Source organism: Capra hircus, chromosome 6 (assembly GCF_001704415.2).
Source record: "Capra hircus breed San Clemente chromosome 6, ASM170441v1, whole genome shotgun sequence".
NCBI lineage: Eukaryota > Metazoa > Chordata > Mammalia > Artiodactyla > Bovidae > Capra > Capra hircus.
The window spans coordinates 101,329,456-101,351,106 of NC_030813.1; the positions used below are offsets into that span (position 1 = coordinate 101,329,456).

Sequence of the window (21,651 nt, forward strand, 5' to 3'; positions counted from 1 at the left end):
GCTAATATTTATTTGAAGATTCCTTGGTATTTTAAAGTTCTGAAAGAACTCATGCTAAATCATTATAGTCAGAATAAATGCCACACTAACCATCAAAAGTAACGAGACTGAAATCATTAGAGGGAAACAGGTGACACTGGTTCCTATGCTTGATAAGCAATATTATTGACTGCAATCTCTCCTTAAGGCCAAAAAAACATGCAAGTACTGGTTTATTAGTTATTCATTGAGAGTGAGTACCTGAAGGAGAAGGCTGTCCTTTCACAACGCCATTCTTGGTCTTTTCTTCTGAGTTCATTACTTCCTTATAGATAAGTTCTGTAACAAAGTTATCAGTGTTACGAAAATCAGTTTTCTCCTCAACCCAAAGAAAAAGTCATTAATAACAAATAATAACATTTTGATGGGATTGAGTCAATTACAAATCAAGTGGAATTTTTTACTCTTCTATTTTTACGTGCTTAGTTGTGTCCAACTCCTTGCGACCCCATGAACTGTAGCCTGCCAGGCTCCTCTGTCCATGGAATTTTCCAGGCAAGAGTATTTGAAGTGGATTGCCATTTCCTCCTCTAAGGAATCTTTCCAACCCAGGAATTGAACCTGAGTCCCCTGCATTGGCAGGTGGATTCCTTACCACTGAGCCACCTAGGAAGCCCCATTTTCTTGCAAAAGCACAGAGCCTGGCAAACGTAGGTGTTCAACAGTGCATTTGACCAAATCAATGTATGTAGAATACACATTACTTATTTTCTGAATTCTGTGGGGGAATTTCTGATGCATTCTGACTTTATCTCTTATGGATTTTAATGCCTCAGTTTGAACATCCATTTCTCTTTTATATTCTCTCCCTAAGAGATGCACACATTCTCGTGACTTGAAATTATTACTATCTATTTCCAACTCTTACTTCATCTTTTTTTCCAGACTCAAATTTTGGATTTGTAAAACTAAACTTGCCTAAAATCCAACATTTAAAAAAATTATTACCCTCATTTCCAAACTGGCATCCATTTCTGGCTTTTTCATTGCTAGAGATAAAAATGTGTATATATTCATTTCTTTTTACTTTATCCCTTTTAGCTAAAAATTACTCTGTGCAATTCATTCCTGCTTTGCAGTGGCTTACAATTAACACAATTGCCATCCTTTATAGGTATTCCTCCAGTTTTCAGAATTGAGTCTATCCTCCTTGAGTGATATTTACACCCTATCACTTACCTAATCAAGAACCTTTGAGTGCGCTCTGGTCCTTATTTAGATCAAGTCTTTTTCTGTCTATCATTCTCATCATTTTTTAAAATCTGATCTACTGTTTACATGAGCTCATTTTTCCATACTCTCCAATATGATCTCTTGAACAGTGGATTCTCCTTACTATCTTTATAGCACATTTTGCTCATTCTTACCCTTTGGTTTCCTCTTATATTTTCATTCTAGTATTTTCCTCTATTTTTTATTTTCCCAACTTAGAATTACTAATTCTTTCAAGGTAGAGAAAACATTTCTTTCCTTCTGATGCACTCTTTCTCTTCCTCCTCATTTTGAGCTAATCATTTGTTATAAACTGAATTTGGTTTTTTCATATTTATTCTACTCTGTGGTTATTTATATTAGTTTAGCAATTCTTCTCTGCTTTGTTTCATCCTGAGTATGATCTTGACCATATAGTATGTGTTTGCGAAAGTTTTGTTGGAAAAAAAAGGTAATTAATATATTCACTCACTGTTTTCATACTTTAAATGAGAAATAAGTTGCTTGAACACATACATTTTCATTTAAAATCTCAAGTCCTACAAATTGAGTGAGTGAATTCACATATTCACTCTTTTATTTTATAATGCCTAAAACCATCTCAGGCGTAACATTATCCACTTAATGTGATAATTTTATGTACAAACTTACAATGTTTAATTCCAAAATTTTGAATTAAAGCTTGACTTTCACTGTGACAAATATTTTGACAATCAGTACTATTTTTTTAAATGTGTCAGTAATTAATTCCTTTCATTCTTGAGTAAATGTAATATTGTTATTAATATGAAAAGACAGATGAAGTTTAGGAGTTTTGAAAATGCTCTAAGAGGATAGCCCTTAGAAAACCATCTGTTACTAAAGCATTTTAAAAGGAAAAGACTTAAAAATATTTTCTGAGTTTAAATAAAAGAAAAACTACACTTAATTAAGCAGTAGAATCACCTTTCCATTCTTCAATGGTGTGTTCTCTCTCATCCAGCTGTTTGTCATATATCTGAGGTGGGGGCTGTGGGGAGAAAAAAAAACCAGACAGACAATCAGCTTTCTATAATAGCCTAAAAATAAATCCTTACCGTGAAGGAGAATATCTTGCTATTCACTGATTTTAGGGATGATCAGAATCTCATATAAATTGTGGAGTAATTACAGTGGTGAAGAAGTTTAAATTGCCCCAACAAACTTATGAAGGATTCATTTATATGCCAATATTTGCTGCTAACAAATAAGGCAGCAGAATCCAAAACCCGAGAGCTCACTTTCCAAAATCTGATTCAGAACTTAAGTGTCACCAATTAATGTTCAGTTTGGAAATGGCAACCTGCTCCAGTATCTTGCTGGGATAACCCCCTTTACAGAGGAGCCTCATGGGGTCGCAAAGAGCTGGAAACAATGAAGCAGGCATGCACTCACTCTATTTAGAAAGCAAACAAGACACTTGATAACAAGGACCCAGCAGTTGCATTTTGTCCATTCACTAGCCCTCTAACAGAACCCTGCTAAAATTATCAGACTGATAAGATTCTGTTCCATTTTTAGACCCTTGTGAAGAAGAGTCTTCAATGCCTCTCAACAGACCTTAGTAGTAGCCTCCATCATAAAGGAATATTTAGACCTAATCAATTTTTATTTTTTTGAAGTATCGTAAGACATTTTAGACATAGCTGGGTGCCCTATATTTAAATGGTTTATGATATTTCCTCCCCTCAGAAGCAACTGCCAGTTCTCTAGAGGGGTTCAAGTTTCACTCACCTTGGACCTCTGAGTGGCCCGAGTTAACCCACTCGAGGAAAAGGATATGACGGAACTTTTAGCCTAACATATGCATTCCTCTTGCTCTGAGGAATTTGGATATGGAAAAGGAGAAATTTTCACAAATTGATGTGCCTTTTAGGAAGGAGATCTCAGACAGATTCCTTAACCTCCTCCTCCCAAATCTTGGACCTAGGGAATTCTATCATGGTGACATGGTAGCTCCAATTCAGCTCAAGGAAGAGGTAAAAGAAAAAAAAAACTCTCTTGGAGAAAGAAAGAGATGAGAGAGAAGGAGGTATCTTGGCCAACAATGGCTTCAGTGAAAATAAAAAGAGCAGCAAACGTCTGGTGTCATGAGACAAGGGCCCCAGAACTCATGCTGTCCAAAGCTCCAAAAGCAGCAGTTTTTGATAAGAAACTAACAGTTGCTCAATAAAGTGACTCAGGTCTATTAGGATGTGTGTGCACACTCAGTCGCTCATTTATATCTGTTTGGGACCCCATGGACTGTAGCCCACTAGGCTCCTCTGTTCATGGAATTTTCCAGGAAAGAATACTGGAATGGGTTGCCATTTCCTACTTGAGGGGATCCGCTCCACCCAGGGTTTGAATGCACATCTCCTGCGTCTCCTGCATTGGCAGGCAGATTCTTTACTGCTGAGCCACCTGTGAAGCCTGTTCATTTTGAGGACAGCCACCCTCACAATGGCTATCACAGGAAGACTTTGGACAAGATCTTCAGAGAAAGTTTCTGGCTTCCGTGGGAAGGTCTTTGACCTGTGGGCAGCACCCTAGTATCATGGTTCTTCTTTACTGTGTGCAGAATTTCTGGCAGCCTGCATCATAACAGACAGGAACACTCCCCTTAGTCTTAGCATGCTGGGCCAGTGTCACATATCACAGAAGGAGTTGGATATGAAAATGAAAGACTTTGACCAGTTGTCGTGGGGCAGCTTAACACCATATGGAATTACTGAGAAACAGCTACTGATGAGGTCAGACATTCCTTCAAAATCTACGATTGCTACTGGGACAGAAGGTTTTAAACCAACTACTGTGATTCCTTGGTGGTTCACACAGTAAAGAATCCTCCTGCAATGAGAGAGACCTGGGTTTGATCCCTGGGTTGGGAAGATCCCCAGGAGGAGGGCATGGCAACCCACTCCAGTATTCTTGCCTGGAGAATTCCAATGGACATAGAACACTGATGAGCTACAGTCCATGGGGTCACAAAGAGTCAGACACCACCGAGCGACTAAGCACGCATGCACCAGTTATAGAAATATGATGATTTAATGAGCGCATGAGTAAAATAAGGTTATTTTTTATAATTTGTGAAAATGTCATCTAAGTAAGCTAACGAAAAGTCAAACTCTGGTTATGGAAAGACACTTTTCCCAAGTGGCAGGTTTTCTGCTTTGCCTCTTACTGAGCTTGCATAAAGCCATGGTGAGGTCTTCTCTAAATGAGCCCTGTCCAGGCTCCCCAGCAGGGAGGCACACAAGCTCCCAGAGCCCCCTACTCCTCCTCTACCTGCACTCCCGATCTCTGTGCACTGTTAGTGCCTCTTCTAACAATAGACTCAGCTCAGGATCCTTTGTGGCTGACTTCTCAAGCCACTTGGATTTTTCAAGTTTCAAAACGGAACATGGCTCAAGAGTGTTATTTTCTGCCAAAGCTCATGAATGCCATATTCTCTTTGCAACTAAACTGTTTGAGAGAGGTTTTCCTTGGAGCTACAGCAGACCGCTGTTGCTGATGTATAAAGCACGAAGTATTACACTCTAATTACAAACTACAAAGAAAGAAAGCAGAGTACTGAGTCCAAGATGTTACCTTTCAACAAATCAAAAGGACCGTTTTCAACACACCTGTATTAGCGCTATGGTTGAAAGACCAACATGTTTGTTTGTCTGTTTTAAAATAGGGGATTCGATCACCTGCAATGGAAGGGTACTTCACATAAAGATGTTTCTACATAGCAATATAAAATAGTAACTGACCAATAATCCAAAAAGAGTAATGTCATATTCCAGCATACATATGCATGTGTTCAGACAGCTATTGTCACCATGCAGTGGTCCATACACTCCCTGCCTTTCCCTGTTAGATGAAGCTAGGGGTCTATTGCTCTGTTGTTCCCTTTCCCCAGCTTACTAAACAGGAAGGATTCTCTCTTCCCAAGTAACATTCTAAATAAAAAGGAAATGAGGAGTGGGTATCATGAGAAGTGCCCCAGAGTGTATTTTAAGAAAGTGCAGTAGATTTGAACAAATTGAGATGTGAGAAAATTAAGGATGAGAAGAAATTAAGAATAATCTATGGAGAGTTATTAGGGCTTATATCTTGCATGCTTTTGCATATTCTTCAAGAGACTGATGATTTCTTTCCTCTTGAAGATTTGAACTCTGCTTACCTATTTTAAATTCTTTTAGGAATTCATATAGCTTGCATATCATAAGTTAATATGGATTAGATATGTTTTATATTAACGACACCGTGTATACAGGTACAAATGGTTTCAGTTAAATTAGATAAACACATGGCCAAATACAAGTAACTATGAGTTAGTAGATATTGGGATTGACTTACTCATTTATTAAATTCATTCATTCAATAAAGGTTTGGGGCACCCAGTATATGTATGCTAGGCTATATTAGAAATCGATATTTTGAAAGTGAATAATGTGACTGCTGACTTCAAGGAACTCAGAATTTAGCAGGGTAAGACTTATGCAAAACAGGTAATTAACATACAACATGAAAAATAAAGGAAATACGTAGGTGGTATATGGGAGCAGAGTGAAGAAACCCTAAGTGAAACCTTTTCTTCTTGGAGTAGATGACACTTGTACTAGTTCAGTGAGCGAAAAAATATCTTGGATATTGACAAGGTAAAGTAAGGAAAAGAAAAAGATGACTCTAGGCCAAAGAATCTAGAAAACAGAATGATGATGGCAGTGAGGACGGTGGTGCTGAGAATGGTGGTGATGGTGTGTGTGTGTTTCTCTGCTCAGCTGCACACACACAGAAAGAGAACCAGAGGCATCTGTGGTCATAAACTATAACTTATGTGGTCAGAAGGGACAAGAGGGCCATGCCTAGAGAAACAGACGGGTCAGAGAAAGGCTGGATCAAGAACGGTTTCAGGTACCATGATTGAAATGAAGATGTTTTTCTAACGGGGGAGAGCCCACCAAAGAATGAAAGAGAACAGCATGGCCAAATCTATGGCCAGAATCTAGAAAGACACAACTAAAATCACACAGAAGAGTCAGGATGCTGTACCATCTGGAAAAAACACTAAAAGGTCTGGCTGGGGTGGAGAAGGTAAAAATAGATAGAAAACATGGATTCAAGAATCCTTAGTTCTTGGGGTGGGATGGGGAGGGAATTGGGAGGGAGGTTCAAAAGGGAGGAAATACATGTATACCTATGGCTGATTCATGTTGAGGTTTGACAGTAAACAACAAAATTCTGTAAATCAAATTTAAAAAGAATCCTTACTAAATATTAATAAATCAAATTGCTAGAATTTTGTTTTCGATGGAATGTGTGTGATGGGAAAGAATGACTTCAATTTCTAAGCACAGTAGCTAGACAATGGCAATATTGGTGGAGTCAACTGAAAATATAGAGATTAAAAAAGTGGAAAATGAGATTGATGGAGAAATGAGCCTAGTGTTATGTGGGCAGAGATGGTTATTTGATAATCAAACATATAATGTGATGTTCACAGAAATGCCATTGGCTAGAGACATATTTATTTGAGACTATCAGCAAGAGGAGTTTGCTGAAGTCAAGGCAGGGAGAAAGAGTAAAGGGCCAAAATAGGCCCCTGTCAGACACCAAAATTTAGTTTGGCCAGAGGAAGACGAGTTTAAAAAGAAGGAGGTGGGGGAAACAAGACGAGGGGAAAGGAACATTTACAGAAATACTTGGAGAATGAGGATATTGCTATAGAGGTGAAGTGACTTGGTTTCTGCTATACAACAATGTGAATCAGCTATCAGTTCAGTCACTCAGTCATGTCCAACTCCTTGCGACCCCATGGACTGCAGCACACCAGGCTTCCCTGTCCATCACCAACTCCCCGAGCTTGCTCAGACTCATGTCCATTGAGTCGGTGATGCCATCCAACCATCTCATCCTCTGTCATCCCCTTCTCCTCCTGTCTTCCACCCTTCCCAGAGTCAGGGTCTTTTTCCAATGAGTCATTTCTTTCCATCATGCAGCCAAAGTATTGGAGTTTCAGCTTTAGCATCAGTCCTTCCAATGAATAATAGAGACTGATTTCCTTTAGAATGGACTGGTTGGATCTCCTTGCAGTCCAAGGGACTCTTAAGAGTCTTCTCAACACCACAGTTCAAAAGAATCAGCAATAAGTATACATATATCCCCTCCCTCTTGAAGCTCCCTCCCCCACACCCCTCATTCCCACCCATCATCACAGAGCACCAACCTGAGCTCCCTGTGCTCACAGCGGCTTCGCGCTAGCTGCCTATCTCACACATGGCAGTGTGTATATGTCAGTCTTACTCTCCCAGCTCCTCTCCCACGTCACTTCCCCTTCTGTGTCCACGTGCCCATTTTTTACATCTGTGTCTCTATTCTTGTAAACAGATTCATCTGTACATCTAGTCCATCTTTTAGATTCTATATGCTGCTGCTGCTGTTTAGTGGCTAAATCAGGCCTGACTCTTTGTAGCCCCATGAGCTGTAGCCTGTCAGGCTCCTCTGTCTTTGGGATTTCCCAGGCAAGAACACCGGAGTGGGTTGCCATTTCCTTCTCTAGGGTATATTCCTGACCCAGGGATCAAACCTACGTCTCCTGCATTTCAGGGGGATTCTTTACCACTGAGCTACCTGGGAAGCCCTCAGATCCCATATATATGTGCTAATATACAATATTTGTTTTCCTTTTTCTGACTTACTTCACTCTGTGTGACAGATTCAAGGTTTTATATCATATGTTTAAGTAATAGTTCTTAACTGAGTAAGGCTTCCCTGAGAGCTCAGTTGGTAAAGAATCTGCCTGCAATGCAGGAGACCTGGGTTTGATTCCTGGGTTGGGAAGATACCCTGGAGAAGGGAAAGGCTACCCATTCCAGTATTCTGACCTGGAGAATTCCATGGACAGTCCATATGGTCCCTAAGAGTCAGACATGAATGAGCGACTTTCACTTTTCTTAACTGAGTAAAATGTATGAATTCTTCTTTCCTTAATCTTCAAGATAATTTTGTTATCAACAGCATCATAGCAAATTTATTGCTAGTGATGGAAGAGGGTTGAGAGATTATCTAGTGCCACCTTCATTTAATTTGCAAATGAGAATATGAAAACTTGGTGGTCATAAGTGATTTGTCTATGGTCATACAGTTAACAGAGGATGAGATGATTGGATGGCATCACAAGCTCCTGGAGTTGGTGATGGATAGGGAAGCCTGCTGTGCTGCAGTCCCTGCTGTTGCAAAGAGTTGAACCCAACTGAGGGACTGAAATGAACTGAATAAAGTTCATTAGTGGCAGAGTTACAAATAAAATGTATTATCTCTTATGAGAAAAAATGGAATGAAGAATTCTTAGGGTTGAAGAAATGTTAAACAGAATAATTCAACAGTCACAGAACATTTTCATTAATGATAAATTTAAAGATGCCACTCTAATTTCTGTTCCCATTTTCTGTCAGTCTATACATGTAACTGGATCTGGCAGATATCACCTTAGTAGTCAATACATATTCCAAAAGGCTTTTTGTTACAATACCCTGGCCAACATCAGGGTCTCTCCACACATGAATACAGATATGAAAGAGCTAAATGGCACTAAGTTGTTCTTTGTAGTCATCTTTAAGCCCTGAATTAACATTTTTTCCATATCAGTCATGTTCTGACCATATGACAATCATGAAGATGCTGGTGTTTGTTTTTTGCTTATTTTATCCTATTTCAGCATACAGGATGATTTTGTTCAACCTTTTTTCTCCATGTGTGTTTGCTCTCTTGTTGAAAATGCCAATGAAAGCTTTAAATAGCATTGTCTTTCTATGTATGCTCTCTCTATTAATTCAGTAGCTGGATCAAAGAAACTTATATTCTGTCCTAGTGAAATATGCTTTGTTTTTTCTTATTAACCTTTGCAGTCTGAGCACTACCAAGGCATGCATGATTTACAGTAAGGCTTCAACCAGGATAAATGTATTTTAGTACAAAATGAAATCAGAAAAACTATTAAAAGAAATGTGAAAATTTTGCTTTTAAATTTCCTTGACTCAACACATACAGAGGTAAGTTTTCCAAATGTATTTAAAAATTTTGAAGAATATAACTTCTTAAAATTTTAGCCTCTTGACTGGAAATAAACATTTATATTGAATAATTTTTACACAGCACTAAATGATATGTTTGTTTCTTTGGCTAATGACAGTGTTTGATATGTTCTATGAGCCTTGGGTTCGATTCCTGGGTCAGAAAGATCCTCTGGAGAAGGAAATGGCAACCCATTCCAGTATTCTTGTCTGGAAAGTCCCATGGGCAGAGAAGCCTGGTGGGCTACAGTCCATGAGGTCTCAAAAATTCAGCCACAACTTAGCGACTAAACAAACATTTTTCTGAAAACTTTATATTCCCTGTAGTACCAACAACAGTTCGTTATCACAATGAGATTCAATGTCCCTCTAATAGTCTTATAAAATTTACCACATTAATAAAAGTATAACAGCACTATGACAACTATAAAAAAATGACTAAACATAGTTATTTTTGAGAGTCACAGTGTTTCTCTATTTTGTGACCTGTCTATGCAATAAACAATGATGTGGTGTCCAATCACCAAAAATATAATTGCCTCCAAAAGTAGACAATCCAGCGGCTCAGCGGTAAGGAATCTGCCTGCAATGTAGGAGATGGAGGAGGAAGTGACATGGGTTCAGTCCCTGGATTAGGAAGATCCCCTGGAGAAGGAAATGGCTACCCACTCCTGTACTCTTGCTGGGAAAAATCCCATGGACAGAGGAGCCTGGTGGGCTACAGTCCATAGGGGTGCAAAGAGTCAGATATGACGGAGCACAGCACTTGGCCTTTGAAAAGTAGACAAATGAAGTGAAGTGAAAGTGTTAGGCACTTGGTCGTGTCCGACTCTTTTCAACCCCATGTACTCTAGCCCACCAGGCTTCTCTGTCCACGGAATTCTCCAGCCAAAAATACTAGAATGGTTAGCCACTCCCCTTCTCCTGGGGATCGTCACAACCCAGGGATCCAACCCGGGTCTCCTGCATTGCAGGCAGATTCTTTACCATCTGAGCCACCAGAAAGCCCAAGTAGACAAATGGCAACTTGTAATACTTACCAGCTGATTTTTTAAATTGCTTAGACAAGTTTGAGGAAGTACATCTGTGCTCTTAAATAGAAATTAAACATTCTAATACTACAGATGAAGTAAATGCCCTTTAAAAGTCTGATGAGTTGAAAGTACTCTACAGTGAGGGAAAAAAGGTTAGTAAAATCTGTCTCCGGAAACCAATCTGATTAATTCTTTTCTAAGTCATCTGGCACTGGGTCCTCAGGGAGGAGCTGAGAAGGGGATTTATGCGCAGATGATCATTTGAAGACGTGCTCTCAGGGAGCATCCTGTAAGGGAGGGGTGGATGATGAACAGGAAAGAATGAATGACACAACAGTTAGTGACCTTAACAAGAGTTGTGTTGGTGCAGAAGTCAGACTGATATGTGTGAAAGCATTAAGTGTGAAGTAAGAAGTGAAGACTTCTGAGACTGAATAACACTGTTGCAAAGTATTTTGCAGGAGGTGGTAAAAAATTGAGAAACATCTGACAATTTGGATTTGAAGAGGGAGACGTGTACAGTGACTCCTAGGGATTTGGTTCAATCACCTGGGTGGAAAGTAATGCCGTGGATTGAAAGGTGTGAAGTTAGGAAGAAAGAGGAATCAGTTTGGGGTGACAGGGGCTATGTCCAGCTCAAAATCTGACATGTGAATTTTGTGTTGCCAGTCTAAATGCCAATCTAAATCCACAGCTAGATTTACAGATCTGGAGTTCAGGACAGCCATGTGTAACAATGCATAGATTTAAAAGTCATTCATAGTAATTAAAATTCATGCGGTGGGCAAGGAAGCCAAAGATTCCCCTGGAGAAAAGAAGTTAGGGCTATGGGAGAGAACTCCTGGGATCCCCAGTTCAAGGGAAGAGAAAACAACTCAGAGAGCAGTGGTGACTAGAGAATAGGAAGGGTGTCATCACAGTGATCAGTGGGGAATGTATCAGGAAGGAGGGTGTTTATAGTCTATTCAAACGTCAAAGATGCACAAGCTGCCAATTTTCTTTGGGCTTGGCCCTTAGGAAGTCATTGGTGATCTTCAGTTCACTTGCTCAGTCCTGTCCAATTCTATGCGACCCCATGGCCTGTAGCACACCAGGCCTCCTTGTCCATCACCAATACCCTGAGCTTGTTTAAACTCATGTCCATCGAGCTGGTGATGCCATCCAACCATCTCATCCATTGTAGTCCCCTTCTCCTCCTGCCTTCAATCTTTCACAGCATCAGGGTCTTTTCAAATGAGTCAGTTCTTTGCATCAGGTGGCCAACATATTGGAGCTTCAGCTTCAGCATCAGTCCTTCCAATGAATATTCAGGACTGATTTCCTTTAGGATTGACTGGTTGGATCTCCTTGCAGTCCAAGGGACTCTCAAGAGTCTTCTCCAACACCACAGTTCAAAAGCATCAATTTTAAGGTTTGAGACGTGAACCAGAGTAATTGTGAACAAAGTCTAATTTTTTACAGAAACTTCACTATAAATTGGTGGAAGATACTTCCATTGCTAATGGTGTATTTTTAAAAAATAACGACTGGTTCTTTATTCTTTAAATGAAGGCAGCTGGAGCATGTTTATTTGTATTAGTATAATTACCAGATGAAAGTAAAAGATGGGACACACACCACAAAAGAAATGCCCATGCAGAAAAAGACCATACGTGAGAAAGCGCCATATCCTGAGCTTTTCTGGACTTTGTGTAACTGACTCTATCACAGCTTTCTCATTGCCATGCTCGACATCATCCCCATCCTAGTACCATTCACATAGAGTTGATTTTCACATGTTACCTCATTTAGTCCAATTAACAGTCCTCTGTATCTAGGCATACAATTAAAGCACAAAGAGATTAAACAGTCTATCGGTAAGCAGCACAGGCAGCATTAAACCCAAGTCTATCTGAATGTAAAATCTGTTTGGGTTTTCTTTTTTGCATTTTCCACTCAACTATAGCTTATTATATGGAGCTTCCCTGGTGGATCAGACAGTAAAGAACAGTTCGTGCTAATTTAACCCGTTGAAACAAAGTTTTCTGTTTAAAAGTTTTCTTAACCAACTAAAGCAAGAGAGAACAACAGGGGAAAAAAGTCAATGCTGTCTCTAGTTGGAGGAACCCTCAAAATGCTATTAATTAGCATTACTGATTCAAATTTTTAAGTCCCTGCAACAGAAGGGCCTGCATGTGCACTGTATTGTCATACTGCCACCTTGTGGTTGTAAAAAACAAAAAGCAAACATTAACTAAAAGCCCGAGTTTAACATTTTTATCAAATTGCTCTCACACCAGGGGCTCTCAACTTCGGTTGCACGTTGAAATCAACTGGGAACTTTAAAAATGCTGATTCCTTAATCCCACCCCCAGAGGTTTTCATATGATTGGCCTGGAGTGAGATCTCAGCACCAGGATATTTCAAAGCTCCTGGAGTAATTCTAACAGGTAGCCAAGATTAGGACCTCTGTTCTAAATCCTTACACAGTAATCAAGGCAAGTTTTGTTATTTGCCTAAGTGGGCCTCATTTGTATAGATGCAAGAGTCCCTTGGACTGCAAGGAGATCCAACAGGTCCATCCTAAAAGAAATCAGTTCTGAATACTCATTGGAAGGACTGATGTTGAAGCTGAAACTCCAATACTTTGGCCACCTGATGCAAAATGCTGACTCATTTGAAAAGACCCTGATGCTGGAAAAGATTGAAGGCAGGAGGAGAAGGGGACAACAGAGGATGAGATGGTTGGATGGCATCACCGACTCAATGGACATGAGTTTGAGTAAACTCTGGGAGTTGGTGATGGACAGGGAGGCCTGGCATGCTGCAGTCCATGGGGTCGCAAAGAGTCGGACAGGACTGAGCGGCTGAACTGAAGAGAAAATATTCAAGAGAAAGTAAGTACTTTCCTCTTAGCCTTTAAAGATATCTATTTCTTGGGAGGAAAAAAATGTTTTGTGAACAGAAATCATCATGTGCTATGGTTTTGAAGAATAGGAACAGAGATTTGTGGATTGTAATTAAGGTGGACCCCAGATTTGTATCTCTTAATCAGGTTCAGTCTTTGCTGAAAGTCACAGAACTCACAGGAACATTGGAAAGTGCACGGGGCTCAGAGCAACCTTGACTCTGACGCTAGAAAGACAAGTGACCTTGGGCAAATCACCTAGCTTACCATGTCTTAATTACCTGTAAAGAGTTTCATATACTGCTTTATTCAAGAGGAGACTACTTTCACATGCATAACAGGCCATTCAGCACACCTCTCTTGAGAACTTGCACTGTGCAAAGCTTGGTATTATATATAATGTGTTATATACGGAAAGCATGAATATTGTTCAGAGACACCAGAGCACTAAGTGACCAGAGGAAATTTTAAAAGCTAATAGTGCAAACGGTAACTATAATGCAAACTGAGTGTAATTTTGAAACTTAATTTAACAACATTCCAGTGGCTTGATAAGGAAGTGAAATTCAGTTTTATTTATTTATTTTTATTCTAGAGCTTTCTCAGATGTTAGGTCACAAATTTATTAGCTTTACACCCATTAAAAAGTTTAATCATGTCTTGAAAGTGGAAATTCTCTTTACTGTTCCTTGGAAGCTAAATTTTTCTATGGTTCTTTAATCAAAAAGACCAAGTCATTGCACAATGAATCACTCAGTATCCAAGTCATAAATTATTGTCATTTGTTCATTTAACATATATTTATTAATCAACTACTATATGTATGCCCTCTTAAATCCTAATATCCTATACCTCAAATCTAATCACTTATAAGTCATGTTTATTGTTAGCTTCTAAAAGTGTTTTGAATCTTTTACCTGGGAAATACACAGAGAAAATCATGAGTCAAAAAGATACATGCAGCTCAGCATTCATTGACGCACTGTTTACAACAGCCAGGACACGAAAGCACTCTAAATGTCTATCAACAGAGGGATGAATAAAAAGACACGATACATATTTACAATGAATATGAGCTGGGGATAGACCTAATGACCTCCATGCAGACTGAAATAAGTCAGGGAAAAACAAATATCATATATGACCACATATACGTGGAATCCAGAAAAATGGTACAGATCAATTTCTTTGCACAGCAGAAATGCAGATACAGAGGTAGACAGCAAATTTACGATACCTAGGGAGGAATAGGGGAGGGTGGGATGAATTGGGAGATTGGGAGTGATATATACACTACTACATATAAAACATATATATGTAAATATATATATATAATAAAGTGAAATTAAAAGTATATATATAAAATGTTCAAACTACCACATAACTGTACTCATCTCACGTGCTAGCAAACTAATGCTCAAAATTCTCCAAACCAGGCTTCAACAGTATGTGAACTGTGAACTTCCAGATGTTCAAGCTGGATTTAGAAAAGGCAGAAGAACCAGAGATCAAGTTGCCAACATCCGCTGGATCATGGAAAAAGCAAGAGAGTTCCACAAAAACATCTACTTCTTCTTTATTGACTATGCCAAAGCCTTTGACTGTGTGGATCACAATCAACTGTGGAAAATTCTGAAAGAAATGGGAATACCAGACCACCTGACCTGCCTCCTAAGAAATCTGTATGCAGGTCAGGAAGCAACAGTTAGACAGGTTCCAAATAGGAAAAGGAGTATGTCAAGGCTGTATATTGTCACCCTGCTTATTTAACTTATATGCAGAGTACAACATGCAAAATGCCAGGCTGGGTGAAGCATGAGCTGGAGTCAAGACTGCTGGGAGAAATATCAATAACCTCAGATACACAGATGTCACCACTCTCATGGCAGAAAGTGAAGAACTAAAGAGCCTCTTGATGAAAGTGAAAGAGGAGAGTGAAACAGTTGGCCTAAAGCTCAACATTCAGAAAACTAAGATCATGGCATCTGGTCCCATCACTTCATAGCAAATAGATGGGGAAAAGATGGAAACAGTGAGAGACGTTAGTTTTTTGGGCTCCGAAATTATTGCAGATGGTGACTGCAGCCATGAAATTAAAAGATGCTTGCTCCTTGGAAGAAAAGCCATGACCAACCTAGATAGCATATTACAAAGCAGAGACATTACTTTACCAACAAAAGTCCGTCTAGTCAAGGCTATGATTTTTCCAGTAGTCATGTACAGATGTGAGAGCTGGACTATAAAGAAAGCTGAGCACCGAAGAATTGATGCTTTTGAACTATAGTGTTGGAGAAGACTCTTGAGAGTCCCTTGGACTGCAAGGATATCCAACCAGTCAATCCTAACGGAAATCAGTCCTGAACATTCATTGGAAGGACTGATGCTGAAGCTGAAGCTCCAATCCTTTGGCCATATGATGCAAAGAACTGACTCATTTGAAAAGACCCTGATGCTGGGAAAGATTGAAGGCAGGAGGAGAAGGGGACAACAGAGGATGAGACGGTTGGATGGCATCATCGATACAATGGACATGAGTTTGAGTAGGCTCCAGGAGTTGGTGATGGACAGGTAAACCTGGCATGCTCCAGTCCATGGAGTCACAAGGATTTGGACACGACTGAATGACTGAACTCAACTGATGTATAAAAGAGATAAAAACCTACTGTATAGGACAGGGAACTCTACTCAATGCTCTGTGGTGACCTAAATGGGAAGGACATCCAAAAAAGAGAGAATATATGTATATGCATAAGTGATTCACATTGCTATATAGCAGAAACTAACACAACATAAAGCAACTATACTTCAATAAAATTGTTTTAAATAAAATTTAAAAAATATTTTGCTCATGCCTATTCTCAGGCTGCCATGAGTTCTAACCTATGTTATTACAGATTTATCCTCCAACCTTCCAACTCCCTTTTCTCTCCTCGAGTCTCACATTGTGTACAGAGGGACTTTGTGGTTCAGTCACCAAGTCCTATTCGACTCTTTGTGACCCCATGAACTGTAGCATGCCAGGCTTCCCTGCTCCTCACCATCTCCTGAAATTTGCCTGAGTTCATGTCCATTGAATTGGTGATGCCATCCAACCATCTCATCCTCTGAGAGTGACCTTGCAGAAGTTCAAATCAGATAATGTTAGTGTTCTGCTTGCTAGCTTTCTTTTTTTAAGAATAGTTGATTTAAAATGTTATCTTAGTTTTAGATGTACAACATAGTGATTCATAATTTTCATAGATTATACTCCATTTAAAGTTTTAGAAAATATTGGCCATATTCCCTGGTGGCGTACAATACATCCTTGTAGCTTATTTATTTTATACATAGTAGTTTTGAATAGCTTCCCTTCACCCTTAGGATAGAGCACACGCTCCCCCATGACGTTTTTCTTCCTTGTCTGGTCCCTGTTTATCAGCCCTGATTGTTTTTCAACCTTCTCCACTAAGTCACCCCCAAAGATTTGTAGTTCTCCCAACCCTCTCTCGACTGAGTTTTTTTGCCAACATTTTCTTCTACCTTTCTTTCATTTGGATGACTTCTGCTTTATTTTTCATACATCTATTTAGATATTAACCATCTAAATTTCATGTAAAATCATCCAAAGAGCCTTCCCTAATTCACATTTTGAGTTGAGTTTTTTCAATGTGCTTCAGTGAGCTTAAAATTTGGACTACTGGGCACTTAATGTTAGAGGTTTTATTTCTCACTAGATTGTGGGGACAAAGTCTGGAGGATAAAGATTGTATCTTCATTCACCAGAGCCAAACATTGTACTCAGCATATAACAGATACAACAAGGCTTCTTTGAGAAGACATTTAAACAAAGGACTAAATTAAATAATGGAGGGAAGCCATGTGGATTTGTTTTATGATGCAAAAAAAAAAAAAAAAAAAAAATCTGCTGTAAGTCTCTTCAGATTTCCCTGGAATAAGAAACACACAGACAAGGAATGATGCTATTTCTTATCAATAAATCCATGTAACGTGTGTAACTGGTGCTACACATCTGGACTACATTTAAGTGTCCCATCACATGCCCAATCCTTATATTTCACCAAACCATCTAAGTCAGATTCTGTGCCAAATCCCCAAATTCAATCTACATCACATTCTCCACTGCTGCTGCTGCTGCTAAGTCGCTTCAGTCGTGTCCCACTCTGCGCAAACCCATAGACGGCAGCCCACCAGGCTTCCCCATTCCTGGGATTCTCCAGGCAAGAACACGGGAGCAGGTTGCCATTTCCTTTTCCAATGCATGAAAGTGAAAAGTGAAAGTGAAGTTGCAACTCCTAGCAACCCCATTGACTGCAGCCTACCAGGCTCCTCTGTCCATGGGATTATCCAGGCAAGAGTACTGGAGTGGGTTGTCATTGCTTTCTCCAACATCACTTCCCTGGTGGCTCAGACAGTAAAGTGTCTGCCTACAATGCAGGAGACCCGGGTTTGATCCCTGGGTTGGGAAGATCCCCTGGAGAAGGAAATGGCAACCCACTCCATATTATTGCCTGGAAAATCCCATGGATGGAGGAGCTTGGTAGGCTACAGTCCACGGGGTCGCAAAGAGTCGGACATGACAGAGCGACTTCACTGGTCCAACATCACATTCTCCACTATCAGACAGCAAAAAAATGTCACCATTTTCAGGAAATTTACAGTCATCATGAATCAGGTAACCGTTTAGGGTTGGAGAGAGATGGAAGGATCTTGATTCTCCTTTTGCCTCCAACTTCAAATATTGTGCAATAAATTTGGTTAAGATACCTTTGAGAACAAGTTGTTTTATCTGAATCAGCTAAATAATTGGTAATCAATGCTCTCAAAGACTTTTGTGAATTACTAGTCACCTCTGTTACCTATAACTGGCATTGAAACCAAATTATCAAACCAACCTATCAACCACTCATTTTGCCTTTGGTGGCAAAGTTGGCTTATGGCCATAAGTGGTCATAAGTATGTGACAAAAACACCAGACAGAAACACTTAGTAGTAAATCAAAAAGTGCTCACAGCAAGCATTAGAGCTGTGGAGTTGGGGAGACAGATCTAAAAATGGACCATTTCAGCATTGTACTTGATATGATGATGGCATGTGGAGGGTTCTAAAGAAAAACAGCGTTAACTTAAAATTCTGAGAAGCAACAGCTTTTACTGCAAGGCTTACCACAGGCAAAAGGCCATATTAGCCCCCATCATACGTTATAGGACAAAATTAAGGAGATAGGAAAACATCCTGGGTGAAAAGTCAACACATCGAACATAAATATTAAGAGTCAGCCTCTGAAGGTCATGTGCCATTTGCACCTCTGTTGGACAGCCACAAAGCAAAAGCAAAAGGAACAAGGGGATAAAAGCCTTTCAGCACTTCCCTATCAGTGACATGACTCAATAGCAATTCATTCTAGAGACATTTACCAGAGAAAACCACACTCCTCTAGTTAGCATAAGTGAGTAGAGCAGGCCCAGTAGGAATCCACAATGCATAAAGAAACATAGTTAGAAACTCTATTAAGGAAACCTGATGTGCCTATTCTTTACTGCCATTAAAAGAATGCTATTGTATTTTAACATAAAAATTCATCTTTTTCCTATTACAAAATAGTTTTATTAAAGTATACATTTTTTCAAATTACAAGTTTCTGCTTTTCTGTCTTTCCTAGTAGTGATCTCTCTGAAAAATCTTGGTGGTGGTGGTTTAGTCGCTAACTCGTGTCCAATTCTTGCGACCCCATGGACTGTGAACCTACCAGGCTCTTCTGTCCATGGGATTTTCCAGGCAAGAATACTAGAGTGGGTTGCCATTGCCTTCTCCAGGGGATCTTCCTGACCCAGGACTTGAGCCAGTGTCTCCTGCAGGCAGGCAGATTCTTTACTGACTGAGCTACAAGGGGAGCCCAAGAACATGACATAAAGATTTGGGATTAGTGAAAATTTTCAATCATGTATAAAGAGTTCTGCTAATCTAGTAATTACTATTTCTTCTACCTACCTTGGGTTTCCCTGGTGGCTCACTGATACAGAATCTGCCTGCAAGGCAGGAGATGCAGCTTTGATCCCTGGATAAGGAAGATCCCCTGGAGAAGGAAATGGCAACCCACTCCAGGATTCTTGCCTGGAGAATTCCATGAACAGAGGAGCTTGGCGGTCTACAATCCTTGGGGTCACAAACAGTCAGACATGTCTGAGCAACTAACACACATGCACACTACTACCCACCTAGATTCAACACACTTGGCACATTATATAAGTAAATGTTCATGTACCATTTTATAAACACAAGATGGTTATCAGGAAAAAAGTAGCAAATATTGTAATTTCATTTCTATTCTAAATTTCATCAATACAAATCTTATTAAAGAATTTCCTTTATGAAGAATAATAGATGTTTTTATTTAAAAAAAAATTTTTTTTGAATAATAGATGTTTTTAAAGAAAATCATGACATAGTGCAACAACCACTGGTTTAGAACCAAAGTTTTTATCTGTGGACTGTGTAAAAGTCATTTCTAAATTTTATCAAATGGGAATAATGGTATCCAGAAATAGTGGTAGGGGTTCTTTTGCCGGGGGTAACAGGAATATAGATGGGAAGATTAAATAAAGTAGTCAATATGAAGATGATTAAAACATTTCCTTAATTAATTATTCTGAGAACTTGCAGTGTGCTAAGAACAAGTAGTTGCACAGATGATGCAATTGAAAGAGACAAAACCATTGTCTTCAAATTGTTCCTAGAGCAATTATTTCTAATGTATATACGTACGGTGGGAACAGGATGCTGGGGTGGGTGGGTAGATGATTGGCTAAGGAACAGAGTCACCTAATGATGAAGGATTATTTCCTATTGATTTGCTCACAAGATCCTAGCATACCACACACATCCCATAAAGAATTATTGCCTTGGGATTGCCTGGTAGCCTAGTGGTTAGGATTCCAGGTTTCTCTGCTGTGACCAGTCCCTGTCAGGGAACTGAGATCCTCCAAGTCTTAGAGCACAGACAAGAAAATGATATTAATTGTCTTATTGCATGTTGATGACTTGATGATTGTTTCTCAGGTATACTGTGGAAGATACAGGTTGAGAACACAAGTTTCCTCCTTACAAACACAATCATAGAGAACTATGACCTAATATAAGGCATAACTATTGTCCCTATTTTTCCTCTTAAAACATTTCACATAATAGATTTTATTTTTTAAAAAAGAGCATGCCTTTTCATTCAGTAATGAAATATGAAAAAGAAAATAATTATAATTGAGCTTTTTATTAATAAGACACAAATGCATTTTCACTTCCCTTACATCATAAAGGTTAAGACCATTAGGTTGAAACTATTTTTACTACACTCACAAACTAAACAGTCCCTCTTTAGTAACATCATGTATTTTCAAATTCATTGAGCATTTTCACATATAATACTTATCTACTGACATTGTTAGATAGGAAAATTCATAGATAAAGATCAGTTGTGACAATTATACCACCAAAAACATCCACAATCTATCATTCTTTTTTCATCCTCACTGCCATTGAAGTTCATTTTATCATCATCTTTTATATCAACTACTTCACCAGCTTTCTAACTGCTCTTTCTGATAATAGTCACCACCTCACCAGTCAGAAAGAATGGTCAACCTCAACAGACATCTCTGATCAATATTCCTATAGGCATTCTTTCTGTTTTCAGTGTGGGTTCTCTCTAAAAATGACTTAAAGGTGCTTCCTGACCTGGTCCCTTCCTTGGTCACACTGAATTACCTGAGAAGAACAGTAAGAAAATGTTTTTTCTCTCTTGGTCTTCGAACAGGTTGATTCCTTTGAATAGAAGATTCTACACTTCAATCTCTGTTTCATTTGGCTAACACTTCCCCATCCTTTTTGATCCATTTAAGACTTTCTTTCCTTCTGAAAGTCTCACAAACTGGAGTCAAGATTGTCGTGAGAAATATCAACAATCTCAGATATGCAGATGATACAACTCTAATGGCAGAAAGTGAAGAGGAATTAAAGAGCCTCTTGATGAGGGTGAAAGAGGAGAGTGAAAAACCTGGCTTAAAACTCAACATTCAAAAAACTAAGACCAAGGCATCCAGTCCCATCACTTCATAGCAAATAGAAGAGGAAAAAGTGGAAGCAGTGACAGATTTTATTTGGGGGGACTCCAAAACCACTGCAGACAGTGAGTGCAGCCACAAAATTAAAAGATGCTTGCTCCCTGGAAGGACAACTGTGAGAAATCTAGACAGTGTATTAAAAAATGGAGATATTACTTTACCAACAAATGTGCGTATAGTCAAAGCTGTGGCTTTCACAGTAGTCACGTACAGATATGTGACTTGGACCATAAATAAGGCTGAGTGCCAAAGAACTGATGCTTTTGAATTGTGGTGCTGGAGAAGACTCTTGAGAGTCCCTT

The 21,651-nt window shown here is 39.2% G+C and overlaps 1 protein-coding gene across 9 annotated transcripts in view; it reads right to left on the reverse strand.

The window, feature by feature from the left end:
* MAPK10 (mitogen-activated protein kinase 10) overlaps positions 1–21,651 on the reverse strand; it is a 379,167-nt gene that overhangs the window by 27,985 nt on the left and 329,531 nt on the right. For all 9 annotated transcript variants that reach the window (XM_013964774.2, XM_018049689.1, XM_018049691.1 and 6 more), the window contains 2 exons: positions 2,197–2,260; positions 241–318 (listed from right to left, as the gene is read on the reverse strand). In XM_013964774.2, the coding sequence (XP_013820228.1) occupies positions 241–318; positions 2,197–2,260 (142 nt within the window). The remainder of the gene's footprint in view (positions 1–240; positions 319–2,196; positions 2,261–21,651) is intronic.